At 40.4% G+C, this 23,496-nt stretch overlaps 1 protein-coding gene across 1 annotated transcript in view; it reads right to left on the bottom strand.

Moving 5' to 3' along the window:
- ubr3 (ubiquitin protein ligase E3 component n-recognin 3) overlaps positions 1-23,496 on the bottom strand; it is a 381,077-nt gene that overhangs the window by 312,415 nt on the left and 45,166 nt on the right. The window contains 9 exon segments of the mRNA XM_085986233.1: positions 90-142; positions 305-433; positions 5,775-5,864; positions 8,040-8,105; positions 11,047-11,133; positions 14,704-14,837; positions 16,739-16,918; positions 17,196-17,424; positions 21,149-21,279. Coding sequence (XP_085842359.1) covers positions 90-142; positions 305-433; positions 5,775-5,864; positions 8,040-8,105; positions 11,047-11,133; positions 14,704-14,837; positions 16,739-16,918; positions 17,196-17,424; positions 21,149-21,279 — 1,099 coding nt within the window.

Here is a 23,496-nt window from a genome sequence, read left to right as displayed (position 1 = left end):
AATTGCAAAATAGATATTCTGATGGTTATGAGAATCAAATTCCAGATTGAATTTTTAAAAAATCCTGGCACATTATTTATTGTGCTCACCTTTCAAAAACAGATGAAACAAAATAATCTGGGTCCAGCCTGGAAGCACAAACCTAGAAGAAAAAAAAATATTCTAAAATGTTATCTTCTGTAACAAGTCTTAAACAATTTGGACAGGTATATTGATGATGCTTTAAACATGCTGAATCAAAATTCCAGCAACATACACGATACTTCAACTACAGCAAACCTCAAGACATCAAGTATAAGCATACCTGCAGAAGGAAGATATCTGGATCAATCATAGAGTTGCAAAAGTGGGACTGCACATAGGTCATCGCCTGCCCTTTAATCTGCAGACCATTTCTAACCCACATGTTGCTGTGTATCTCTGATAGACTAGCCTAAATAAAACAAAAAGTGTAATAGTCACTCAGTTCTTAATACGCATATATACTAACCCATTTCACGGAGACAAAAAGTTGGTTAACTTGTATACAAAAATAACAGCCAAATCATTTGAATGGACTAACCAATGAATGTGGAATCTTCAAATCAGTCCAATCTCTAGTACTGGATTGGCTACACATCTAGAAGCTATATTTTTTAATTAATTATAAAATTCTCACCAATAGATTAAGTGCATGCGTACACATGCAAATAAAAAAAATTGTGCCAATTTTCATAGTTCAGAACAGGTTCTTGATCCAAATTATGTCAAAATATTTCATTTGGAGCCAAAATTCTGATTCACAACTGGGCACATCCCCTTAAGTACCAGGGTGAGTGGGCAATGGCAGAAGACGAGAAAGAACTGGGTCTCACGGCGACTCTGCCTTGTTCAGGAGGAGGCCTGCAAATTCCAGGGGTGGGTAGGGACTTAGACAGATCTTCCACCCACACCATATGAATGAAGCTTGCCTGGTGGTGTTCCCAGGCTTCTCCAGGAAATTCTATACAATCCAAAATCAAAGCATTTCTATATTTTCAAATATACAAGCACTATTTTCCCCACAATGCTCAAATTTTAAAAAGATCTACATGTACCTGCCCAGTTTCAATTCAATCTCGAAAAGTTAGAATGATTTCCTTCACTTGGATAATTCAAAACTTATATTCAAATATTAAGGGATCTCCTATAGTATTGCTTTATAATAATGCGGTAGTTATATTAATTAACACAACATATTCTCAGCACCACTGATTCCCGATGACTGTAAACTCTGTCCATTTTGGCATGAAAAGTGTGAATGAGATCCAAGGAGAGGACATATAAATTGGCCAGAAAAAGCAGCAAACCTGAGGATTGGGAGCAGTTTAGGATTCAGCAAAGGAGGACAAAGGGATTAATTAAGAGAGGGAAATAGAATATGAGAGTAAGCTTGCAGGAAACATAAAAACTGACTGTAAAAGCTTCTATAGATATGGGAAGAGAAAAAGATTGGTGAAGTCAAGCGTAGGTCCTTGCAGTCAGAATCAGGGGAATTTATAATGGGGAACAAAGAAATGTCAGACCAATTAAATACATACTTTGGTTCGGTCTTCACAAAAGGAGGACACAAATAACCTTCCAGAGATGTCGGGGAACATAGGGTCTAATGCGAGGGAGGAATTGAATGAAATCAGTATTTGTAGGGAAATGGTGTTAGGGAAATTGACGGGATTGAAGGCCGATAAATCCCCAGGGCCTGATAATCTACATCCTAGGGTATTTAAGGAAGTGGCCCTAGAAATAGTAGATGTATTGCTGGTCATCTTCCAAAATTCTATAGACTCTGGAATAGTTACCATGGATTGGAGGGTAGCTAATGTTACCCCACTATTCAAAAAAGGTGGTAGAGAGAAAACAGGGAATTATAGACATCGGTAGTGGGGAAAATGCAAGAGTCCATTATAAAAGATGTAATAGCAGAGCACTTGGAAAACAGTGACAGGATCGGACAAAGTCAACATGGATTTACAAAAGGTAAATCATGCTTGACTAATCTACTGGAATTTTTTGAGGATGTAACTGGTAGAATAGATAAGGGAGAACCAGTGGATGTGGTGTATTTGGACTTTCAGAAGGCTTTCAATAAGGTCCCGCATAAGAGATTAGTGTGCAAAGTTAAAGCACATGGGATTGGGGGTAAGGTCCTGACTTGGATAGAGAACTGGTTGGCAGACAGGAAGCAAAGAGTTGGAATAAGCGGATCTTTTTCCGAGTGACAGGCAGTGACTAGTGGGGTACCGCTGGGATCAGTGCTAGGACCCCAGCTATTCACAATATATATTAATGATCTGGACGAGGGAACTAGATGTAATATCTCCAAATTTGCAGACGACACAAAGCTGGGTGGGCGCGTGTGCTGTGAGGAGGATGCAGAGAAACTCCACTATGATTTGGACAGGTTGGGTGATTGGGCAGATGCAGTATAATGTGGATAAATGCGAGGTTATCTACTTTGGTGGCAAAAACAGGAAGACAGATTATCTGAACGGCAATAGATTGGGAAAAGGGGAAGTGCAACGAGACCTGGGTGTCCTTGTGCACCAGTCGCTGAAGGTAAGCATGCAGGTGCAGACGGCGGTTAAGAAGGTAAATGGTATGTTGGCCTTCATAGCGAGAGGATTCAAGTACAGGAGCAAGGATGTCTTGCTGCAGTTGCACAGGGCCTTGGTGAGACCACACCTTGAGTTTTGGTCGCCTTATCTGAGGAAGGATGTTCTTGCCATGGAGGGAGTGCAGCGAAGATTCACCAGACTGATACCTGGGATGGCAGGAATGACATATGGAGAGAGATTGGGTCGATTAGGCTTATATTCGCTAGAGCTTAGAAGAATGAGAGGGGATCTCATTGAAACTTATAAAATTCTAACAGGACTAGACAGACGAGATGCAGGAAGGATGTTCCCGATGGCGGGGGAGTCCAGAACCGGGGTCACAGTCTAAGGGGTAAGCCATTTAGGACTGAGATAAGGAGGAATTTCTTCACCCAGAGAGTGGTGAACCTGTGGAATTCTCTACCACACAAGGCAGTTGAGGCCAACTTATTAAATATATTCAAGAAAGAGTTGGATATATTTCTTAAGGCTAAAGGGATCAAGGGATATGGGGAGAAAGCAGGGACAGGGTACTGAATTTGGATGGTCAGCCATGATCGCATTAAATGGCGGGACAGGCTCGAGGGGCCGAATGGCCTACTCCTATCTTCTATATTTCTATCATATATTCCCAAACTCACGTATTGCTCTGCTGAACTAAAAATTCTCAAAATTCGATTAGTATATCTTTTAAGGGAAAATAAATCAAATAAACTTTACAGGAAAACATTTTTAAAGTTTCATAATTACAATTAGACCAGTGTTTTGTTTCTCCCACAGCTACTCTCGTTTCTCTCTCTCTCTCGTGCATGCGCTAAGTATCTCTAAAATGTGAAAAATTTGCTGTTTTAAATTCTCCGGATGGTTGCAGTCATCTTCAAACACAAAAAAGAATAGAAATGCTGTCACACAATGAGAAAATGAAGCTTGTACTTGAAAATCAAGAGAAAAAGCTACTGATGCATGCTTGGAAAAATCTATAAACTGCATATGGTCGTTCAACTTGTTCTGGGTGAAAAAAACATCCAGCCCAAGCCCAGGCTTTTGAGACAGGCTAATGCCTTGACATAAACATTTTAATGAAGATTTTAGAGAACACAAAAAATATTTCATTGGGTAAATTTAGTCATGCCAACGTGAAACTTATAATTTTTGATTTATTTTTGGTTAAAACACTCTCCAGGAGATTACAACTTACAGTTAGAAAATAAAATGGCACACAAGAGGACTTTTTTTTGTTGGCCTCTTTTATTTTTGATTAGTATGTTCTCCTGACTAGTCATTCAGAATTGGTATTTTTCCCATAAGCCCTTAGTAATTCCTCCTTGATAGTTTTACACCTGCTTTCTTCATACATTCCCTGCTTTCTTCATACATTCCCTATCTATTCAGTTCTAATTTGCTGCTGTTTCATCTAGATTTACCACATAAAGCATTATCAGATCCTGCTCTCGCCTGCCAAAACTGATCATTCTGGAATGCAAAGATAAACCCCGGTTTCTATTCTCTACTGCTAGCCGTCTTCTTAAAATCCTCTCCAGTCTCCTCCACCCTCACCTCCGACAAGCGTTTGGAGCTCATGGACTGCTTTGTCTCCAAGATCGAGACCATCCGTTCAGCTGCCTCTGCCACTTCCCTTCCTTCCCCTAGCCCACCAGGCCAAACTTCCTCTAAGGTTCCCCCCTGCCCTAGCTGTGAACTCGCATCTTTCTCCAGTTTCTCTCCGACCTCCCCTCTCCACGCTCATCTTGTCCACGAGATCCTCTTCCTGCTCCCTCGACCCTATCCCCACCAAACTGCTGACCACCCAACTTCCTTTTCTGGCTCCCATGTTAGCTGACATTTGTTAGCGGTTCTTTCTCCTCAGGTACTGCCCCCCTCCCCCTCAAATCTACTGTCATCACCCCTCTCCTCAAAAGACCAACCTTTGATCCCCTTGGTCCTTGAAAACAACTGCCCCATCTCCAACCTCCCTTTCCTCTCCAAAGTCCTTGAACGTGTTGTCGCCTCCCAAATCCGTGCCCATCTTTCCTGCAACTCCATGTTTGAATCCCTCCAATCAGGTTTCCGCCTCTGCCACAGTACTGAAACAGCTCTCATCAAAGTCACAAATGACATCCTTTGTGACTGCAACAAAGGTAAACTATCTCTCCTCATCCTTCTCGACTTGTCTGCAGCCTTTGACACGGTTGACCACTCCATCCTCCTCCAAAGCCTCTCCACCTTCGTCCAGCTGGGTGGGACTGCACTCACCCGATTCCATTCTTATCTATCTAATCGTAGCCAGAGAATCACCTGCAATGGCTTCTCTTCCCGCTCCCGCATCGTTACCTCTGGTGTCCCCCAGGATCTATTCTTGGCCCCCTCCTATTCATCATCTACATGTTGCCCCTTGACGACATCATCCGAAAACACAGCGTTAGTTTCCACATGTACGCTGCCAACACCCAGCTCTACCTCACACCACTTCTCTCAACCCCTCCACGGTCTCTAAATTGTAAGATTGCTTGTCCGACATCCAGTACTGGATGAGCAGAAATTTTCTCCAATTAAATATTGGGAAGATCGAAACCATTGTTTTCGGTCCCCGCCACAAATTCCGTTCCCTAGCCACTGACTCCATCCCTCTCCCTAATCATCTGTCTGAGGCTGAACCACACTGTTCGCAACCTTGGTGTCATAGTTGGCCCTGAAATGAGCTTCCAACCACATATCCGCAGCATAACTAAGAACGCCTATTTCCACCTCTAACATTGCTTGTCTCTACCCCTGCCTCAGCCTGTCTCTACCCCTGCCTCAGCCCATCCGCTGCTGAAATCCTCATCCATGCCTTGGTTACCTCTAGACTTGACTATTCCAACTCACACCTGGCTGGCCTCCCACGTTCTACCCTACGTAAACTTGTCATCCAAAACTCGGCTGCCTGTGTCCGAACTCGTACCAAGTCCCGTTCACCAAACGCCTCGATTTCAAAATTCTCATCCTTGTTTTCAAATCCCTCATTGGCCTCACCTCCCTATCTCTGTAATCTCCTCCAGCTCCAGCCCCAGCCCCCACTCAACATGGAGCACTACACTTGCAGGAGGCATACCGAAGTTGGTGGCAAGAAGCACCTCAATACCAAACAGCTTCAATTACGTGCAACAAGAAAATTGAAAACACCTGAATTTGAAGTGGATGAACCATCATTTTCATTAGCATCTCTTGATCTGGCAAAAGCGAATCAAGATCCAGTTTCTGGCATCTGACAGCCTGTAAAGTGGTCAAAAATTCAAAATACATATTATAGAAACCAAAGTATGCTGAGGATAGGTTCACACATTACTACATCCATTATTTATCTTGCAATTAACATTTGCTATTTATTTGACAAATTATAAAATACATTCAAAAAGCATCTTCTGTTACATTATCTTTTTTAAAAATTTGCATTGATGTTATTCAAACTATTAAATCAATGTACGGCAACAATTTAAGAGACAAACTGCTATTAGTTTACATTGGCAGCAGTATATTAAACATATCACAAGTTACTGTATAAGGCATTGGTTAGTCTTCATCTGGAGTAATGTGTATAGCACTGGGAAGCAGATCACCCTCAAGTAGGGCAAACAAGATTATACCTCACTCAATGAATTTTTTTTAATGAATTCTAGGGATGTGGATGTCACTGACAAGATCAGCATTTACTGCTCATCCTTAGTTGCCCTTAAGAAGTGGCAGTGAGCCGTCATCTTGAACTACTGCCATCCATGTGGTGAAGGTACTCCCACATGTTAGGTAGGTAGTTCCAGGATTTTGACCCAGCGATGATGAAGGAACAGTGATATATGTCCTAAGTTGGGATGGTGTGCGACTTGGATGGGAACCTGGAGTTGATGACGTTCCTGTGCACCTGCTGCCCTTGTCCTTCTAGATAGTGGAGGTTGTGGGTTTGGGAGGTTTTCTATTACTAGAAAGCACGAATATGGGGTTCAGCTCGTTTGTTCGACTTGAAACCTTTGATGCTCCTTTTTGCCAAGGAATCATTGGCCTCGATATTTAACGGCAGAACCTCTATCATTTTTTAAATTCAGTTTCCTGTGACTTTTAGCGAGAACTACATGACCCTACTTTCTTCAGGCACAACCCACTTTGGAAGGACATAATTCATATTTATATTGCTGGGTGGACATGGGGAAAATATCACATCTACTCACTACTATGCTTTAAATAACTAACATTTTAGCGAATTAGAACAACGATACTACAAGACTGTGCAAGAATTTCACATAGAAACAGAAGTAAGTCATTCAGTCCCTCAAGCCTGTTATGTCCGAGATCAAGGTTGATCTGTATCCTAACTCCATTTACCCGCCTTGGCTCCATAACCCTTAATACCCTTGGCGAGCAAAATTCTACCGCTCTCAGATTTAAAATTATTAATTGAGATAGCATCTACTGCTTTTTATGAGTGCTCCACACTTTTACCACCTTTTGCGTGAAGAAGTGTTTCCTAACTACTCTCTCAAATGGCGTGGCTCTAATTTTAAGGTTATGTCCCTATGTCCGAGACGCCCCACACCAGCAGAAAAAGTTCCTCTATCTATCCTATCAATTCCTTTCAAAATCCTAAAAACCTAAATTAAATCACCCCTTAACCTTCCATATTCCAGGGAATACAAGCCTAGTTTGTGTGATCTCTCCTAATAAACTAACCCTTGGAGCCCTGGTAACATTCTGGTGAATTGGTGCTGCACTCCTTCCAAGGCCAATATATCCTTTCTAAAGGTGTGTTGCCCAGACCGTACACAGTACTCAAGACGTGGTCTAACCAGGACTTTGTATAGCTATTGCAAAACTTCCTCCCCTTTATATTCTCACCCTTTAGATATAAAGGCTAACATTCCATTAACCTTTTTGATTATCTTTTGTACCTGACCACTACCTTTTAGCAATCTGTGGACCACTAAATCTCTTTGGACCTCCACTGTTCCTACTTTTTCACCATTTAAAAAAATACTCGGATCTTTGTTGGTCCAAAATGGATAGCCTCACACTTAACCGATCAATGTCTCTGTAATTTTATGCTTCTGTCTACACTACTTACTATGCCATCAGTCTTTGTGTCATCGGCAATTGGATATATGGCTCTTTATTGTGTTATTTAAGTCATGATTACCATTACATTGTACAGGGGTAGTTTTCAACTTCGTCACCTGGGCGGTCACCTGGTTTTCATTTCACTGACTTTAATGGAACAAAAATTGGGCAGGTTGTATAATGGTTGAGCGATGAACTTCACCAGATTACTGCCCAGGCAACAAAGTTGCAAATTACACTGCACTAATTCCATCATACCCAACTCTGAACATGTGAAACAGTTATTGCGTTATTAAAAACTGTTAATTTATTAAAAGCAAGATACCATTTTTAATATGACTTTACCTTGCTCAGAAACATAGCATAGTAACGATGAAGGGGCAAGTGAAATGTAACCTGGTTAGGAGCAGGCTAGATTTAAAAAAAACAAAGAATAAGAAAGCATTCTGAAGCTCCTATACCACATTACTATCAAGTTTACTTTTAACACTTAAAAATATCATTGTTCCTAACATTACAAAATGCTACTCAAATTTATTATAGACTGTAACAATGAACAGAACACATTAAACTGAACACAATTTCATGCAGGACAGAACTGGCTATGTCAGACCTAAATGTTTTTGCTTTTTTCGTCAAAATGTATTTTATAAATAATCTAGCAATAGGATTACATCCCAACTGTTGCATAAAACCATCAGGGCATGCACAATCCAGGGCATTAATAGGACAGCGTTGTGCCAGAGTGGTAGGATGCAGGTGTGCATCCATGATTCTCCCACATGGCGAATTCCTGATCTGGACTGTGCCATCAGAGTGAAAGAGAATAATGAAGACAGTATATCAATCTTTAACAAGTTTCAGTCTCGGCAAAAAAAAATTAGAACTGTCCACAAGAATACATTGCTAGGGCTTTCACAGGGCATCCAGGTGTACTACTTAGTTGCTTGGTCCACGACAGCATTCACCAAGGCTTCAATCTGAATATCTTTGTGGGAATGAATGGGATTTATCAGGTAGAGGAATTCCATGGTTGAATCAGTTATGTGTTTTTAAAATCAAATTTCCAACTTCAGAGCAGACAATGTAAACTTTGCATTTTTTATTAAATCTTTAAAGTCTCACTCTGGGTACAAAGAAACACCATATTTGTACCAAAATACATGTATGAGAGAATGAATTTGGATTATAAAAACATATTGCTACAATTAAAATTAAAGGAGGCTTTTTTGAAAAACTCCCCTTTGTTTCATTCTATGCTACCCATTTTATCCATAAGAGCAGGTAAGAAACCTGCTCTCTGGCCTTTACTGATAAAATCTATCGAGGCCATAGGTTTAAAATCAGGATTGTATTAATATGAGCAGCTGAAAAATCTGGTATCTTAAGACTTAATAGTGCGAAGTCTCTTTTCATAGTCAAGGAATCAGATTTCAAGCACCCACCTTCTACCAGTTTAAAAGACAGATGCTTACATCTATTAATGCAAGTCCCAGCACACAAGATTCAGGCTAATCAGATTTAACTCAGTTCTCTCCAAGACAAAAGTCCAACCACGAAAGTTACTACTTCTTGTAGAGTCCAATGGGAAGAATGGATGGTGAAACTCACTTCTCGTCTGTTGTCTGTCTCCAGATTGGCAATGGACAGTTATCAAATCAGTGGTCTTTTGCATTTGTCCAATTTAAAGTACCTGAACCATACGCCCTACTGAATGCAAGAGCACCTGACCATTGTGAGTCCGATTAATCAAGGATGGATATAGGAACAGAAGTAGGCCATTCAGCCCCTTGAACTTGTTCCGCCATTCAATTAGATCATGGCTGATCTGTACCTCAACTCTATTTACCCACCTTTGTTCCATATCCCTTGATATTCTTACACAACAAAAATCTATCTCAGTCTTGAAAATTTCAATTGACCCAGAATCCACAGCTTTTTAGGGGAGCGGGTTCCAGATTTCCACTACCCTTTGTGAAAGAAATACCTCCTGAAATCATTCCAAAATGCCCTAGCTCTAATTTTAAGATTATGCCCTTTTGTTCTGGATTCCCCCATCAGAGGAAATAGTTTCTCTGTATCTACCCTATCGAATCCCTTTATCATTTTAAACACCTCAATTTGATCACACCTCAGCCTTTTAAACTTAAGAGAATACAACCCAACCTTATACAACCGATCATAATTTAAGGCTTTAAGCCCAGAAATAATTTTAGTGGCTTTGTGCTGTACCCCTTCCAAAGTCAATACATCTTTCCTGAGGTTTAGTGCCCAAAACTGTACACAGTACTCCAGATGGAGACTGGGCAAGACGCTGTTCAAATAAAGTATCACTTCCTCATTTTTGAAATCCAACCCCCTTGAGATAAAGGCCAACATTCCTTCAACCTTTTTGATCACAGGAAACTTTGTGCTATCCGGAGGTGGGCTATCCGGCAATCTGGAGCCACTGGCAAAAATCAGCCGCCGTTTTTTATTCTTTTTGTTTGTTTTTTTTTGCTTTGTTTGAACAGTCAAGCTGTGCAAGGTCTGTAGCAATAGCAACAGCTTCAGCTACAGAGCTTTAGGGCCACACCCGAGTGTTTAGAAGCTGTTGCTAAGCAACAGTGTTTGTTGTCAAATACGGAGATAAGAATCTCCGTATCTCTCAACATTAACTCTGGAGAGTACGGCAGTTTTGAGGCAACGGCAGCAGCTCGGTCCCGTGGGTGCCGGATAGCACAAAGTTTCCTGTACTTGAAACTGGGAAAATTACAGTGCTGGTAAACCGTATGCCAAGTTGTTTGGCTCCGAACTCATCTATTGCTCAGTTGGTTACATCCTCCCAAAAAGGATCAGTTCTAAAATGAAGCGAGCACAGGCAACCAGATGAAGATTTGGAACTAATTTAGGTATTCCAGTCTTGGGTACCAATCACGAACTGTCTATGCCTAAAAACATCATTATCAGCCAAGTACAAAACAGTACCTAGCTAGAACTAGTTATTTCAAGATTGGATACCTCCTCAAAGGACCAAAAAAATGACAACCTGTACTGGTCCCGAAAGAGCCACCTCCTGACAAAGTTCACAGGTGACATCAACTGAGTGATTTCCTGGCAAATCTGGAGACATGGAATAGCATGTTGCAATGTAGCTGAGAAACTGTTAATTTTTTAAACATACATCCTGTAAGGTAATAAATGTTGCTTTTTTTTTTAAACTTGCTCAATTCATGATTGTGCATGATTAAACTACTCCATTACAATTTATCTCATCTAACCACATTTAAATTACTTCTAATTAACAAAATTCATATTCAATTTAAAGACATAGTCTTTATTTTGCAAACATACTGCTCTATTTCATCAGTACCTCATCAACAAAATTGATGGCATCAAACCAATCCTGCAATGCATCCAGGCAGTATCTGACCACTGTTCTGGTGTATTCTTGCGTCTCCTACAAAGAAATTCACGAAAGAATCCTAGTCAAATTACAAGATTTTTGAATGGCAATCTAATTCACTGCAATTAAGCATTCAGCAATGACAATATTAATAACCTTGTATCTGCTTCTTTACCAATCATTTCTTTATTTCACCCTTAACGAATTTGCTTTCTCACTCTTACAGCACTACCTGGAGTATTGTGTAGTTTTGGTCTCCTTTCCTACGGAAGGATATACTTGCCATAGAGGGAGTGCAACGAAGGTTCACCAGACTGGTTCCTGGGATTGTGGGGGGGGGGGGGGGGGAAAATTGTCCTATGAGGAGAGATTGAGTAGACTAGGCCTATATTCTCTGGAGTTTAGAAGAATGAGAGGTGATCTCATTGAAACATACAACATTTTTACAGGGCTTGACAGGTTAGGTGCAGGGAGGATGTTTCCCCTGGCTGGGGAGTCTGGAACCAGGGGTCACAGTCTCAGAATAAGGGGTCGGCCATTCAGGACTGAGGTGAGGAGAAATTTCTTCACTCAGGAGGGTGGTGAATCTTTGGAATTCTCTACCCCAGAGGGCTGTGGAGGCTCAGTCGTTGGATATTATCAAGACAGAGATCGATAGATTTTTGGATATTAAGGGAATCAGGGATATGGGGATAATGCAGGAAAATTGCAGTTGAGGTAGAAGATCAGCCATGATCTTATTGAATGGCGGAACAGGCTCGAGGGGCCAAATGGCCTACTCCTACTTCTATTTCTGATGTTCTTATGATGCTCAGTATCACTCATCATCCAAATCAGATGGCTTAGGTAACTGAATGAATGCATCAAGAATACCAAGTAAATGTTCCTATCCCTTTCTACTTTGCTCTGAGGGGAGACTCAAAGGTTACCCAGGTTAACTTCCATTTTACCCCCACTTTTAGCTGCCCTTCCCTGGGCACATTCCCATGCAACAATCGCAGATATAATAAGCGTCCATTTTCCATACCATTGTCTAGAGCCCAAAATCCACATACGGTCACATGATACGTTCAGGTGAAGGTAGTCCTGGCGCTCATTTAATTATATCCTCCCAGAATATCAAACCTACTATCTTCTCGTTATCATGTCTAATTATTTATTTAATGAGTCCAATGTTCTGGCCTCAAACATTCTTTCTGGCAACTAATTTCTATTGTTGCTCATCCTAGGTGTAAAAAAAAGTACTTCCTATAGTCTGTCTTAAACTTGCCCTTTACAGCACTGAACCTGTGCTCTTTTGTCCTGCTGCCCTGGTGTATCGAAATGTATTGTTTCAGATTTACTTTCTCTATCCTGTTACATATCTTAAATAACTCTAGAAAAGGTCCCCTCAGACATATTTCTTCAAGGCTGAAGAGCTCTACCTCATCATTTCTCGTAGCTCTTCCCTCAGATGACCAGACTCAAGTACGCAGCCTCGAGGACCTGGATTGCCCCTTTATATCATGGGGACCATAACTGCATGCAGTACTGCAAGTATGGCCTGACCAGGTCTCTGTAGAGGTTCAGCAGAACTCAACTCATTTGGCAATAACAGTTTATTGCAACCCTGTACTGTCTCAGACATGGTCAACAGCTTTAGGTCTCTTTCAACTTCCCCCTTGGCAAGATCTAGACCATCCATGGAGTACTCACACCTTTTTTTTTTTAAATCATACATGTAGTATCTTTCATTTGTCTGTACTGAACTTTAATTGCCACTGATCAGACAGCTTCAAACTCTGTTGAGCTCTCTTTGGACTCAGAAGAGTCGAGATCTTACACAATCTCCCTTACTTTGATGTTATCTGTGGCTTTAACTACCTTGACTTTAGAATGCAATTCCTGGTCATTTACGTATACTAGGTAAATGAGGTGTCCCAGCACCGAACTAAATGCTGCCCCTATGGGACCCAAGTCCCCTTACAACTATCCTTTGCTTCCTTCCCTTTAGCCAGTTACTAATCCACATCCATGTCATGTCATTCGTAATAGCTTGTAAGAGAGTCTCTTGCGCAATACTTTATCAAAGCCCTTTTTGAAATCAAGGTACACTATTTTATATAGCTTTCCACACCCTCTTCCACCTCAGCATGTCACCTACTGAAAAAAAAGCTTCCTTCATGCGAAGCAGAAATTTGTTATTCTTCCAATTGAGCATATTGCAATCACTGCTGATGGTGCAATCTTGTTCAGATTAGGAAGACCAACTGGAGGATTGGCTTTGCAAACGGTCTCCATTTGTCCACAAGTGTGATTTCTCCGTCTGCTTAACTGTATTAACCAAGCTCAACACAAACTTCTGGAACAGTGCTTCACCTTTCTCCTGGACCATATGCAACTTTCTGGTCTGAATATTACCGTTAGTAAATTCAGACCTTAGCTACTTGCCCCCATTTATCTTATCCATCTTCCAATTGACTCCCTTCTATTTAAAAAAATTTCCCCCCACTCCATATCACTTTACTGCCTTACTGAGCTGTGGCCATGGCTCAGTTGGTAGCATGCTCGCCTCAAAGTCAGAAGGTTGTAGGTTCAAGTCTCATTCCGGAGACTTGAGCACAAAGATCGAGGCTGACACTCCAAGGTAGTACTGAGGGAGTGCTGCACTGTCGGAGGTGCAGTCTTTTGGATGGGGCAAAAAACAGAGGGCCCTTCTGCTCTCTCAGGTGGATGCAAATGTCACTATTTCGAAGAGGAGCCGGGGAGTTATTCCCCAGTGTCCTGGCCAATATTTATCCCTCAAACATCATCAATAAAAACAGATTAAAAAGAAAATCTGGTCATCATCACATTGCTGTTTGTGGGAACTTGCTGTGCACAAATTAGCTGTCACGTTTCCTACATTACAACAGCGACTACACTTCAAAAGTTCTTCATTGGCTGTAAAGTGCTTTGGAAAGTCCTGAAAGACACTATATAAATGCAAGTCTTTCTTTCAAGTTGTCACGCCCCTTTTGGCCTTTTAATGTCTTTTCACAGCGTGACAGAATTTTTGTTTCCCCATCCAGTTTTTTATCGTTCTTTCCAGCTTTTCAAAAACACCCGTTTGAAGATCATTGAACCCATTAATTATCCTTTTGTGACATGATTCATTATACCCAACTCTTGATTTTTACCTATTGTTCTCTTCCCCCCACCTCCCTTTGTTTAGTCCTCTAAAAGGGCCCATCTTTCACTTGACAATGGGTCTAGGCCTTAAATGTTAATCTGTCCTTTCAAATACTGATGGACCTTCTGTGAGCCTTCAGGATTTTGTTTTTATTTCAGTTTTTACTACTCCTATGATGGAACAGCTCAATTTCACGCAACTCATAATCCATGAGCCAATCTAAAAACAAAATCAGGATCACACTCTCGCTCAAGTAAAGCAAGCACATTAAGGGACATAAGCCACAAATCTGATCACTTGTACTAGCATGTTACCAGTGTGGTTCCATTATTTATTAAACCTCAGAAATTAAATCTACTCCAGTAACTACTTCAACATTTGTAATTTTTCATTTATTTCAGATTTTAGTATAATTTTATACAATTCCACATTATTTCAAATGCCTTGACAACACATCAAATGAAATATCTTACCCTAATTTTACAATGTGTTAAAAGTCCCCACATTGGCTGTGCACAGGCTTCCAATTCTGCTGCAAATGCAGCATAGTACGTTTGTGACTCAAATTCTACGTGCTCATTTAGCTCTCGTTTGTTTAAATTCATCCCTAGAAAAATTAGATGAACAAGAACACAAGATAATTTTAAAAACTTTACTATCAGCCTAAAATACTCAAAAGGTGATATAAACTGTCATGTTACCATCATTGGCAAATTGCAGATTTCAAGGTTTGAGTACTGGATTACTACTTCTCTGGAGGTGGGTTTAAAGTTTCCCAGGAATTTCACTTCAAAAAAAATAAATCTGTAGTGCAGGGATTTAGCACATTGTCCTTTCACCTCTAGGAATTGGGTATGAAACCTGTCCATGTTTAAGGGTGAAAGTCTCCTCTTTGTTAGCTGTAGAAGTCCTTTGTGGAGAGAGATTGGATGGTTTCAACCCATTCCACCGTGAGTGTGGGCCATTGTGCAAAACTCCTAACTTGGCACCAACTATCAATCTCACTCAAAGGCCACAACAATGGCTACAATAGTAAATAAAAATGTCACACTCGTACACTGAGCCATGCTCTTCGGAGGTTAAAATTAATGTTGGGGCATATCAGGGGAACCTTTATTTTGCACCTAATCCTGAATCCTGATGTGGAACTGCTTGACGCAGTTATTAGCAACAAGTGTGTCATGTGCTCTATTCCTCAGCATTGATATCGGTCATGTTCATCAAATTAAAGCAGGAAGGGAAGAAAGGAAGAGAAAGACATGGCATTTAGTGTTACAAAACAAACCTCAGCAAAAACTTCTGTACACTTATTCATTCCGATTCTCTTACTGTTTATGTAAAGTTTCTTATGTTGTACATGTTTTGGTAAGTGTATTAGAAAGAAAGAAAAACACCAGACAATATCGCCATGTGCAGGCAGCATCATTTTCCACTGTTTCTATGTTGAATGCAGCCAGTTCCCAATAAATAGCAAGTTGCGAATCTCAACGTGTTAGGCTTTCACCAAGTGGAGTTGAAGAGTTTCCCCAAGGGAAAAATAACTAAGGAAACATACTACAGGTAACTACCCTTTATCCGGACTTCCGAAAACCGAAACCCTCTAAAAACCAAAGGTTTTTTCGGTCAGCGTAAGTCGTGCACACGACATGACCAGAGTGGCGCACGACTTACAGGCCCAGCTGGATAAGGGATAGTGTAGCATTTTTCCGCACTTCTGAAAACCGAAATCGCTCAGCGTAAGTGTACCAGCCTTTATCCGCACATCCGAAACCAGAAAACCTCTGAAAGCCGAAAAAGTGGCGCAAAGCATGACCCGACGCTGCCGGATAAGGGATAGTGTATCCTTTATCCGCACTCCCGAAAACCGAATTACCTCTGAAAACCGAAGTGTTTTCGCGCACCTTCCGAAATTCGAAATTTTCCTAAAACCGAAACACGGCTGGTCCCGAGGTTTTCGGATAAAGGATAGTCTACCTGTACAGTATTGTGCACCCAGCAGTGGTAGCTAGAGCCAGGTCACCCGTCTGACCTTTAGGTTGGAAAATTTAGAAAGTAACAAAATATTTAATTTTAAAACTTCTCTACACAGCCCATGAGATTAACACTTCATGCAACCCAAAATAAATAGAATTTGGCAACAGCAGGCATAGGCATCTTTGCAGGGCGAGTCAGCAAAAATATAACTACAAAACAATTAATACTGTCTTTTGGTAGCAATATTCCTGCCAAAACTTAACAGACAGCATATTTAAAAGGCAAAGTCTCCTTGCCATCAGTATGTAAAAAGACCAAGCTACTTAGTTAACAAATTCACATCTGAACTCTGTAGAAAAGTCCCTCAACTAATAACTATTTCACAATCTGTATAGCACTGGACTAAAGAATGGGGCAATACCATTTTTATTTAAGCAGTGCATAAGTATTCCAAGTACTAACTGTTGGATGGCCACTTAAAATAGCAGTCTCTGAAAACAGGATAATTATATAATCCTTAGAAAAGAAACATACCTTGAAAGAAGGAAACAAAATTCATCCACATCTGCAGAAGGCCCTGATCTTCCAAGAAACGTTTTGCTACACTTTGGTGTGAAAGGATATTTATAAAATCACTAACTAAAGGCCAATAGGTGTTGTTCTTTAGGAGGGGCTCACCACAGTTTACAACAACGTGAAAATTGTTTTCTTCATCTAAATAGTGAGAAACAAGATAATACAAAATGAAAATATGTGCAGGTTCAGAGTTCAAAATTAGAGGAAAACTCAATTTTTCCTTTCAACAAAATAATGACTACAAACCAAGGCAATTTTGAAAATCCCAAAAGTGATGAAGTGTGAAAAAATTACCTGTGAACCAATTAAATAAACAAAGACAAGAAACTATTTTTATTTCATATTGCAAGGTATAATATGTTTGAAAAAAGCAGCCTTCAAAAATAGAATGTCATAAAATTGAATTTCAGCTCACCTTGCAACTCACTTTTGATAAGGCAACTTTCCATCATATAAAGTAACACAGTGACCATTATTTCCAGCAGCTGACATTCTTCAGTCACCTGACGTGCCAACTCTTCGTTGCTAAATAACTGAACACTAATATGAACAATCCTATTGGACATAGTGTCTGATTCATGGCTCTTAATCAAAGTTTTCATAATGAAGGCATAATGCTGAACGAATGTTTTAGTAAAAGCTATCTGCAAAAAAAAAAGTAAAAATTAAAACTGCAACATTTTATTGGGGCAGAGATCATATCATCTGGAAGGTAAGTGGATTAAGAGTAACATGTGGTCTTCTAAATGCGTTTCGATCGCCTGAGGGGATCAGAGAGGAATATCTTCACTTATTGTCCTGTTTTTTGCCTTTCTCAGGAGATGACATGGGAGGGGAGAGAAAGTTAGAAAGTGTCCAGTCATGATGCTCCAGCCATCATGAGTGTGGGGCAGGCTTGATGGACCAGCTGGTCTTTTCCTGCCCGTCATTTCCATATGTTCATATTTACTAACTTTGGTAAAACCAAGACCCAAGTTCTAAATCTGCCCCATCTTAACCAAAGTGGCTAAGGATACCAAATTAATAGCTGCAACCCTCGACAGGAGAGGAGATAAAAGGATCCAGAGTTCCTGCTTTGTATACCATCTAGCAACTTCTACAGAAATGCAAATGAATGATCAATGAATCGAACAGTCCACCAACACTCACTGGTGAGGAACAACAATTTGCGTTAACTACCTGAAACCCATCTCCACCCATGGAAGCATGAGGCATCATCTTCACAGGACAGGAGGGGCATAGTAAGAAACATCTGAAGGGGGGAAATTAAGATCAACTATTCACACATCAACATACTACACCAGAGAGTGGTAGGGCACATATCCATATCCACTGTTCCCAACATTGAATTCTCAATCTCAGCTGGATCATATTTTTAAAAATCTACACAACAAAATAGGTGCTCAAGCACCTTGCTGCAATTAGTGCAAAAGCAGGTCTCAGATCAGGTCAGATTACTTACTCATCTTCCTAATCAAGGAAGCTGCTGTTTTAAAAAATATAAAATTAAAAGATTTCCATTGCAAGTAACCGAATTTTCTTAGTTACTTGCTTTAATAATATAGTACACACTGAACAGAGACAGCAAGAGTTTCAACCCATATGAATTCAATTTTTCTATATTCATTGCAACAGTTAATACAGAGATTCTTGCTTTAGGACGATTACAATTTACAGGAGTATATTCTTATTCCTTACTTTAGTGGCTGCAGCAATTAGCAAGACCAGAAAACAATGATGTTGCAGTTCCAACACTGCCTTTCCCCCCCACCTTAATCACAGAATCACAGAAACCCCACAGTGCAGATAGAGGCCATTTCGGCCCATCGAGCCTGCACCGACACATATCCCACCCGATCCCCGTAATCCCTACACCAACACATATCCCACCCTATCCCCGTAACCCCACGTATTTAATCCCCCTAACACTAAGGGTCAATTTATCATAGCCAATCAACCTAACTCGCACATTTTTGGACTGGGGTTTTAATCTGGGGTTCTTATACTTAATGCAAATAATTTCTGCGAATATGAATTGGGAATCAGGGCTGCAAGTACATAGAAGATTTTTTTTCAATGTAATCTTAATTTGGGTAGAAGCATAGGTACAAAAAGTGAGGCTACACAATTTTAAAACAACTGACATCTGATCTTGGATCACCAACAGTAAGGTTGCAAAACCCAGTTGCATCATTCTGCCCCAACTCCAAAAAGCAAAATATGGCGAGGGGCCTGCAGGAAAGGGATAAGCATCTATTCTTTCTATAATGTTTTTAAATGGCAAAAAGTTACATAAAATTGCAAGATTTGACATAAAATAAGCAGTACTGACTCACATTCACCAATATGTCAAAAAGTAACAGCCTAGTACTGTTAGAATTGCCACTGGAAACCTCACACAGAAATATGCTGAAATGTTAGTTTCATAAATAGAAGAGGTTTCTCGTTTCAGAAAAGTAGAATACATGTCTGCATTTATTTATCGCCATGTCATTAAAATGTCAATTGTTCAGTTGGTAAATACACCAAGTAGAAGGCAACTTAAACAGATGTTTAGTCCATATAAATAAATAATCTCAGTAATTATTAAAGACAAAGTAACTAAACTTTAGTGTTACTACAGATGTTACGCTCTTCTCCTTGAGATGATTATGAACTTGGTATCATCATGAGGTCAACTATTGCAATATAACTGCACTCTAATATAAAAGCAACGTTGGATATATATCCAAGTGTTTTCTGCTTCAAAACACTGATGCTGTATCAACTTTGAAGGAGCGAGAGCTGGAGAGAGGACAGTTTGAAGGAGCGAGAGCTGGAGAGAGGACAGTTTGAAGGAGCGAGAGCTGGAGAGAGGGCAGTTTGAAGGAGCGAGAGCTGGAGAGAGGGCAGTTTGAAGGAGCGAGAGCTGGAGAGGACAGTTTGAAGGAGCGAGAGCTGGAGAGGACAGTTTGAAGGAGCGAGAGCTGGAGAGAGCAGTTTGAAGGAGCGAGAGCTGGAGAGAGCAGTTTGAAGGAGCGAGAGCTGGAGAGGAACCCGGTTACCAGAACGCCAAGTGGGACAGCCAGGGGTAATGTGCAGGCCAGGAGTGTGGAGGAGACCGAGAGGAAACATCGAGAAAGAGAGAGGGGAAACATCGAGAGAGACCAAGATGGAAACATCGAGAAAGACTGAGAGGAAACATCGAGAAAGACTGAGAGGAAACATCGAGAGAGAGAAAGGGGAAACATCGAGAGAGACCGAGGGGAAACATCGAGAGGAAAAACATCGAGAGAGACCAAGGGGAAACATCGAGAGAGAGAGAGACCGAGGAGAAACATCGAGAGAGACAGAGGAGAAACATCTAAAAGAGACTGAGGGAGCACTTTATTTATTTTATTTTATTAATTAATTAATTTTATTTAATTATAAGTTGTGAGTTCCTCATGATGCTCTCCCAGGGCGGCCATCCTGTAGCCAGAGATTATTCTAGAAGCCTGGGTAGAAATATCAATGTAATTACTGTAGAAATGACTTTTTTTACATTATTGCTTGTTCATTTTATGTGCTGTCTTTTTTTATGTCTTTATTTATTTTATGTCTGCTTTATTTATATTTAAAGTATGTATGCGTGTATATGTTGGTATGTGTTTTTTTGTGATGGCGCCGATGAAGATGGCTGCCGTCCTTGCGGGCTCCGTGCGTACCAGGCAGCGAAGTGTTCTTGCTGCTTGGTGCTCTCGGCTCGTCAAGAAAAAAGCATTTCACTGACTAGATTTCACTTCTTGTATTTAGTTATGTGATAAATAAAATTGAAATTGAAAATTGAAACTTGACTCCAAGAGACTGTAGTAAGGAGGCAGTCTTACAACACTTGGTTTTGCAACACCAGGGACAAACCAAATTTAAGCCTGGAGGTTAGTGCACACTTCTGCCTATGCTCTCTAAACATTTGAAATTTAAACATTTGAAATTTAATCACCGAGAAGGGAGCTCTGTATATGGACGTAACCACACATGCACTCCTGAGCAAAACTACAGTTCAAGACAGGCAATATAAACAGGAAACTGCCTTGCTGGAACCAAATTCCAAGCCAATATAGCTATTTAATTGTGCATAATGGTCTCAGACATGCAATTGCATTATGAGCGCATCTGTAAAATTTTTCTGTATTAAATTGAGAGATAACATTTCTAAATTGAATCTAGTTTCCTTTCTATGGTGTTGCAATCAAGATTATTTTTAAAAAGCACGTGATTTAAATGTTCCTGTATGGTATGGGAAAGGGTTAAAATAAGTTACTATTTGGTTTAAGTTGGTAGTACAGTATTTAAAAACACAAAGGTTTACCAGTGAACCTGATGCATACATAGATCCAATATACATACCTTATAGTCCTGATCAGGTAACATATTTAGTAGAAAGGTTACCATTTTTTGCGGAAACTCATATTTGACAGTCCAAAATAATATCTCTTCTAGAAAGCATTTATGTTTCAAAATATCCATGATGGATGGATCTGAAATGCAATACAAAAAAGAGGATTTGTATATCTAGCTGAACGAGGGCTGCCGACTTCAATCTGCTGTGCCAAATTCAGGTTTGAATTGGTTTGAAGATTATTGATGTTTAAAGGAAGATAAGATAAGAAGTGAGCACAGATAAGTTCTGATCTGCATCCGTCAGGCAATGACGATAGCATTTTGATCACTACCATGCTGACTCAAATTACTCAGTAACAATCAGAATGCAAAATTACTGGGTTAGAAACCACTGAATAAAAACAGGATTTTAAAAAAGCTACGTGTTATAAGTATGACATGCTTCATGGACCAAGTAAAAGTCCTTGCACTACATACATGTTGGAGGAGGCTTTTAAGTGGAAATCAATAGTGTGCGACATGTCTCATTGGTTGTGCAAGTCAAAATCAAAGACAGTCAATGGCTTGGATTTTGCAGTGGTAATGATGCGAAACTGTCAGCGTTCACCGTCATTACTCCTCTGAAAGTGACAGTAACTTTTGGAATCGCGTGCACAGATAAACATGGAAGTTGCTGTCAGTCATTTCCTGCTCCTCCACAGGTTGCGCTGTGTAACTCCCCAGAGCCGACAATCAATTCAAATCACAATTCCTGGTGAAAACTTCCCCTATTACGCTGGAATATTGCTGTTCAAACCCACCACCCTCCTCCGAAAAAGTTGAGCCTTGTTGAAAGAGGTGTAATTGGGTTTTTAACGGTGTATTGACTGCTGGCCCTGAAAAACTAATTTTATATTTATGGAATGTCAAATTTTTCCATTACTATAAAGAATTACATGGTTTTTAAAAAAAAATTAAGTTTGTTTATGATAGTTCAGCTTCTACCTTAATCCTATATGTCCCAATCTTTATTTCGCTCTCTAAAATTTATCAAAAGTAAATTATAATCTGTGCATTTTACTCCTGTTTGCTGTCTGTGAGAGTTGTTCAACGTGATTGGCTGCTTAGCCTGCTTGATGACATCACTGTTGCTGGACATTCGCTTAATTTGGCACCAGATTCAAACAAAGGTCGGGAAAGCTGAAATTCATGCCACAGAGATCGCTAGATCTTTGTGGGCAGCTTTCTTCGAGGTCAGCGGCGAGCGCCGTCACTTCGTCGCTGAACGCAAATTCCAAGCCAATATAGCTATTTAATTGTGCATAATGAAACACTCAAGTGCCTTGCAGATTTTTATCGATTACTTTTGTTTTTCCAATAACAATGATGAGTTTGTTTTAATTTTGAATAAAACTTGCATGAAGGACAAGTTTTCCCCGTGACCATTTTCTTGAAAAATTTCTCTGAAGCAGGCTACAATACCAGGGTCAGACAATAAGCTCCTCCCCACAAACAGGCATCTGCTCTACACCTCAATGTGTTTTTTCTACTAAACAGCCATTCTAAGCTACATATGAATTTCAGACTTCCGTCTAATTCTTCCAAAATTTTATAGACTCTGGAACAGTTCCCATGGATTGGAGGGTAGCTAATGTTACCCCACTATTCAAAAAAGGTGGTAGAGAGAAAACAGGGAATTATAGACATCGGTAGTGGGGAAAATGCTAGAGTCCATTATAAAAGATGTAATAGCAGAGCACTTGGAAAACAGTAACTGGATCGGACAAAGTCAACATGGATTTACAAAAGGTAAATCGTGCTTGACTAATCTACTGGAATTTTTTGAGGATGTAACTGGTAGAATAGATAAGGGAGAGCCAGTGGATGTGGTGTATTTGGAATTTCAGAAGGCTTTCGAGAAGGTCCCGCATAAGAGATTAGCGTGTAAAGTTAAGGCACATGGGATTGGGGGCAAGGTACTGACTTGGATAGAGAACCGGTTGGCAGACAGGAAGCAAAGAGTTGGAATAAACGGGTCTTTTTCCGAGTGGCAGGCAGTGACTAGTGGGGTACCGCAGGGATCGGTCCTAGGACCCCAGCTATTCACAATATATATTAATGATCTAGACGAGGGAATTAGATGTAATATCTCCAAGTTTGCAGACGACACAAAGCTGGGTGGGCGTGTGTGCTGTGAGGAGGATGCCGAGAAACTCCAGTATGATTTGGACAGGTTGGGTGATTGGGCAGATGCAGTATAATGTGGATAAATGCGAGGTTATCCACTTCGGTGGCAAAAACAGGAAGGCAGACTGTTATCTGAACGGCAATAGATTGGGAGAAGGGGAAGTGCAACGAGGCCTGGGTGTCCTTGT

This window comes from Somniosus microcephalus, chromosome 4, assembly GCF_052327205.1.
Source record: "Somniosus microcephalus isolate GS21.2 chromosome 4, FLI_Smic_1.0, whole genome shotgun sequence".
Lineage (NCBI taxonomy): Eukaryota > Metazoa > Chordata > Chondrichthyes > Squaliformes > Somniosidae > Somniosus > Somniosus microcephalus.
The sequence above is the reverse complement of the archived record's forward strand: the minus strand, read 5'-3'. Positions and strand labels throughout refer to the sequence as shown.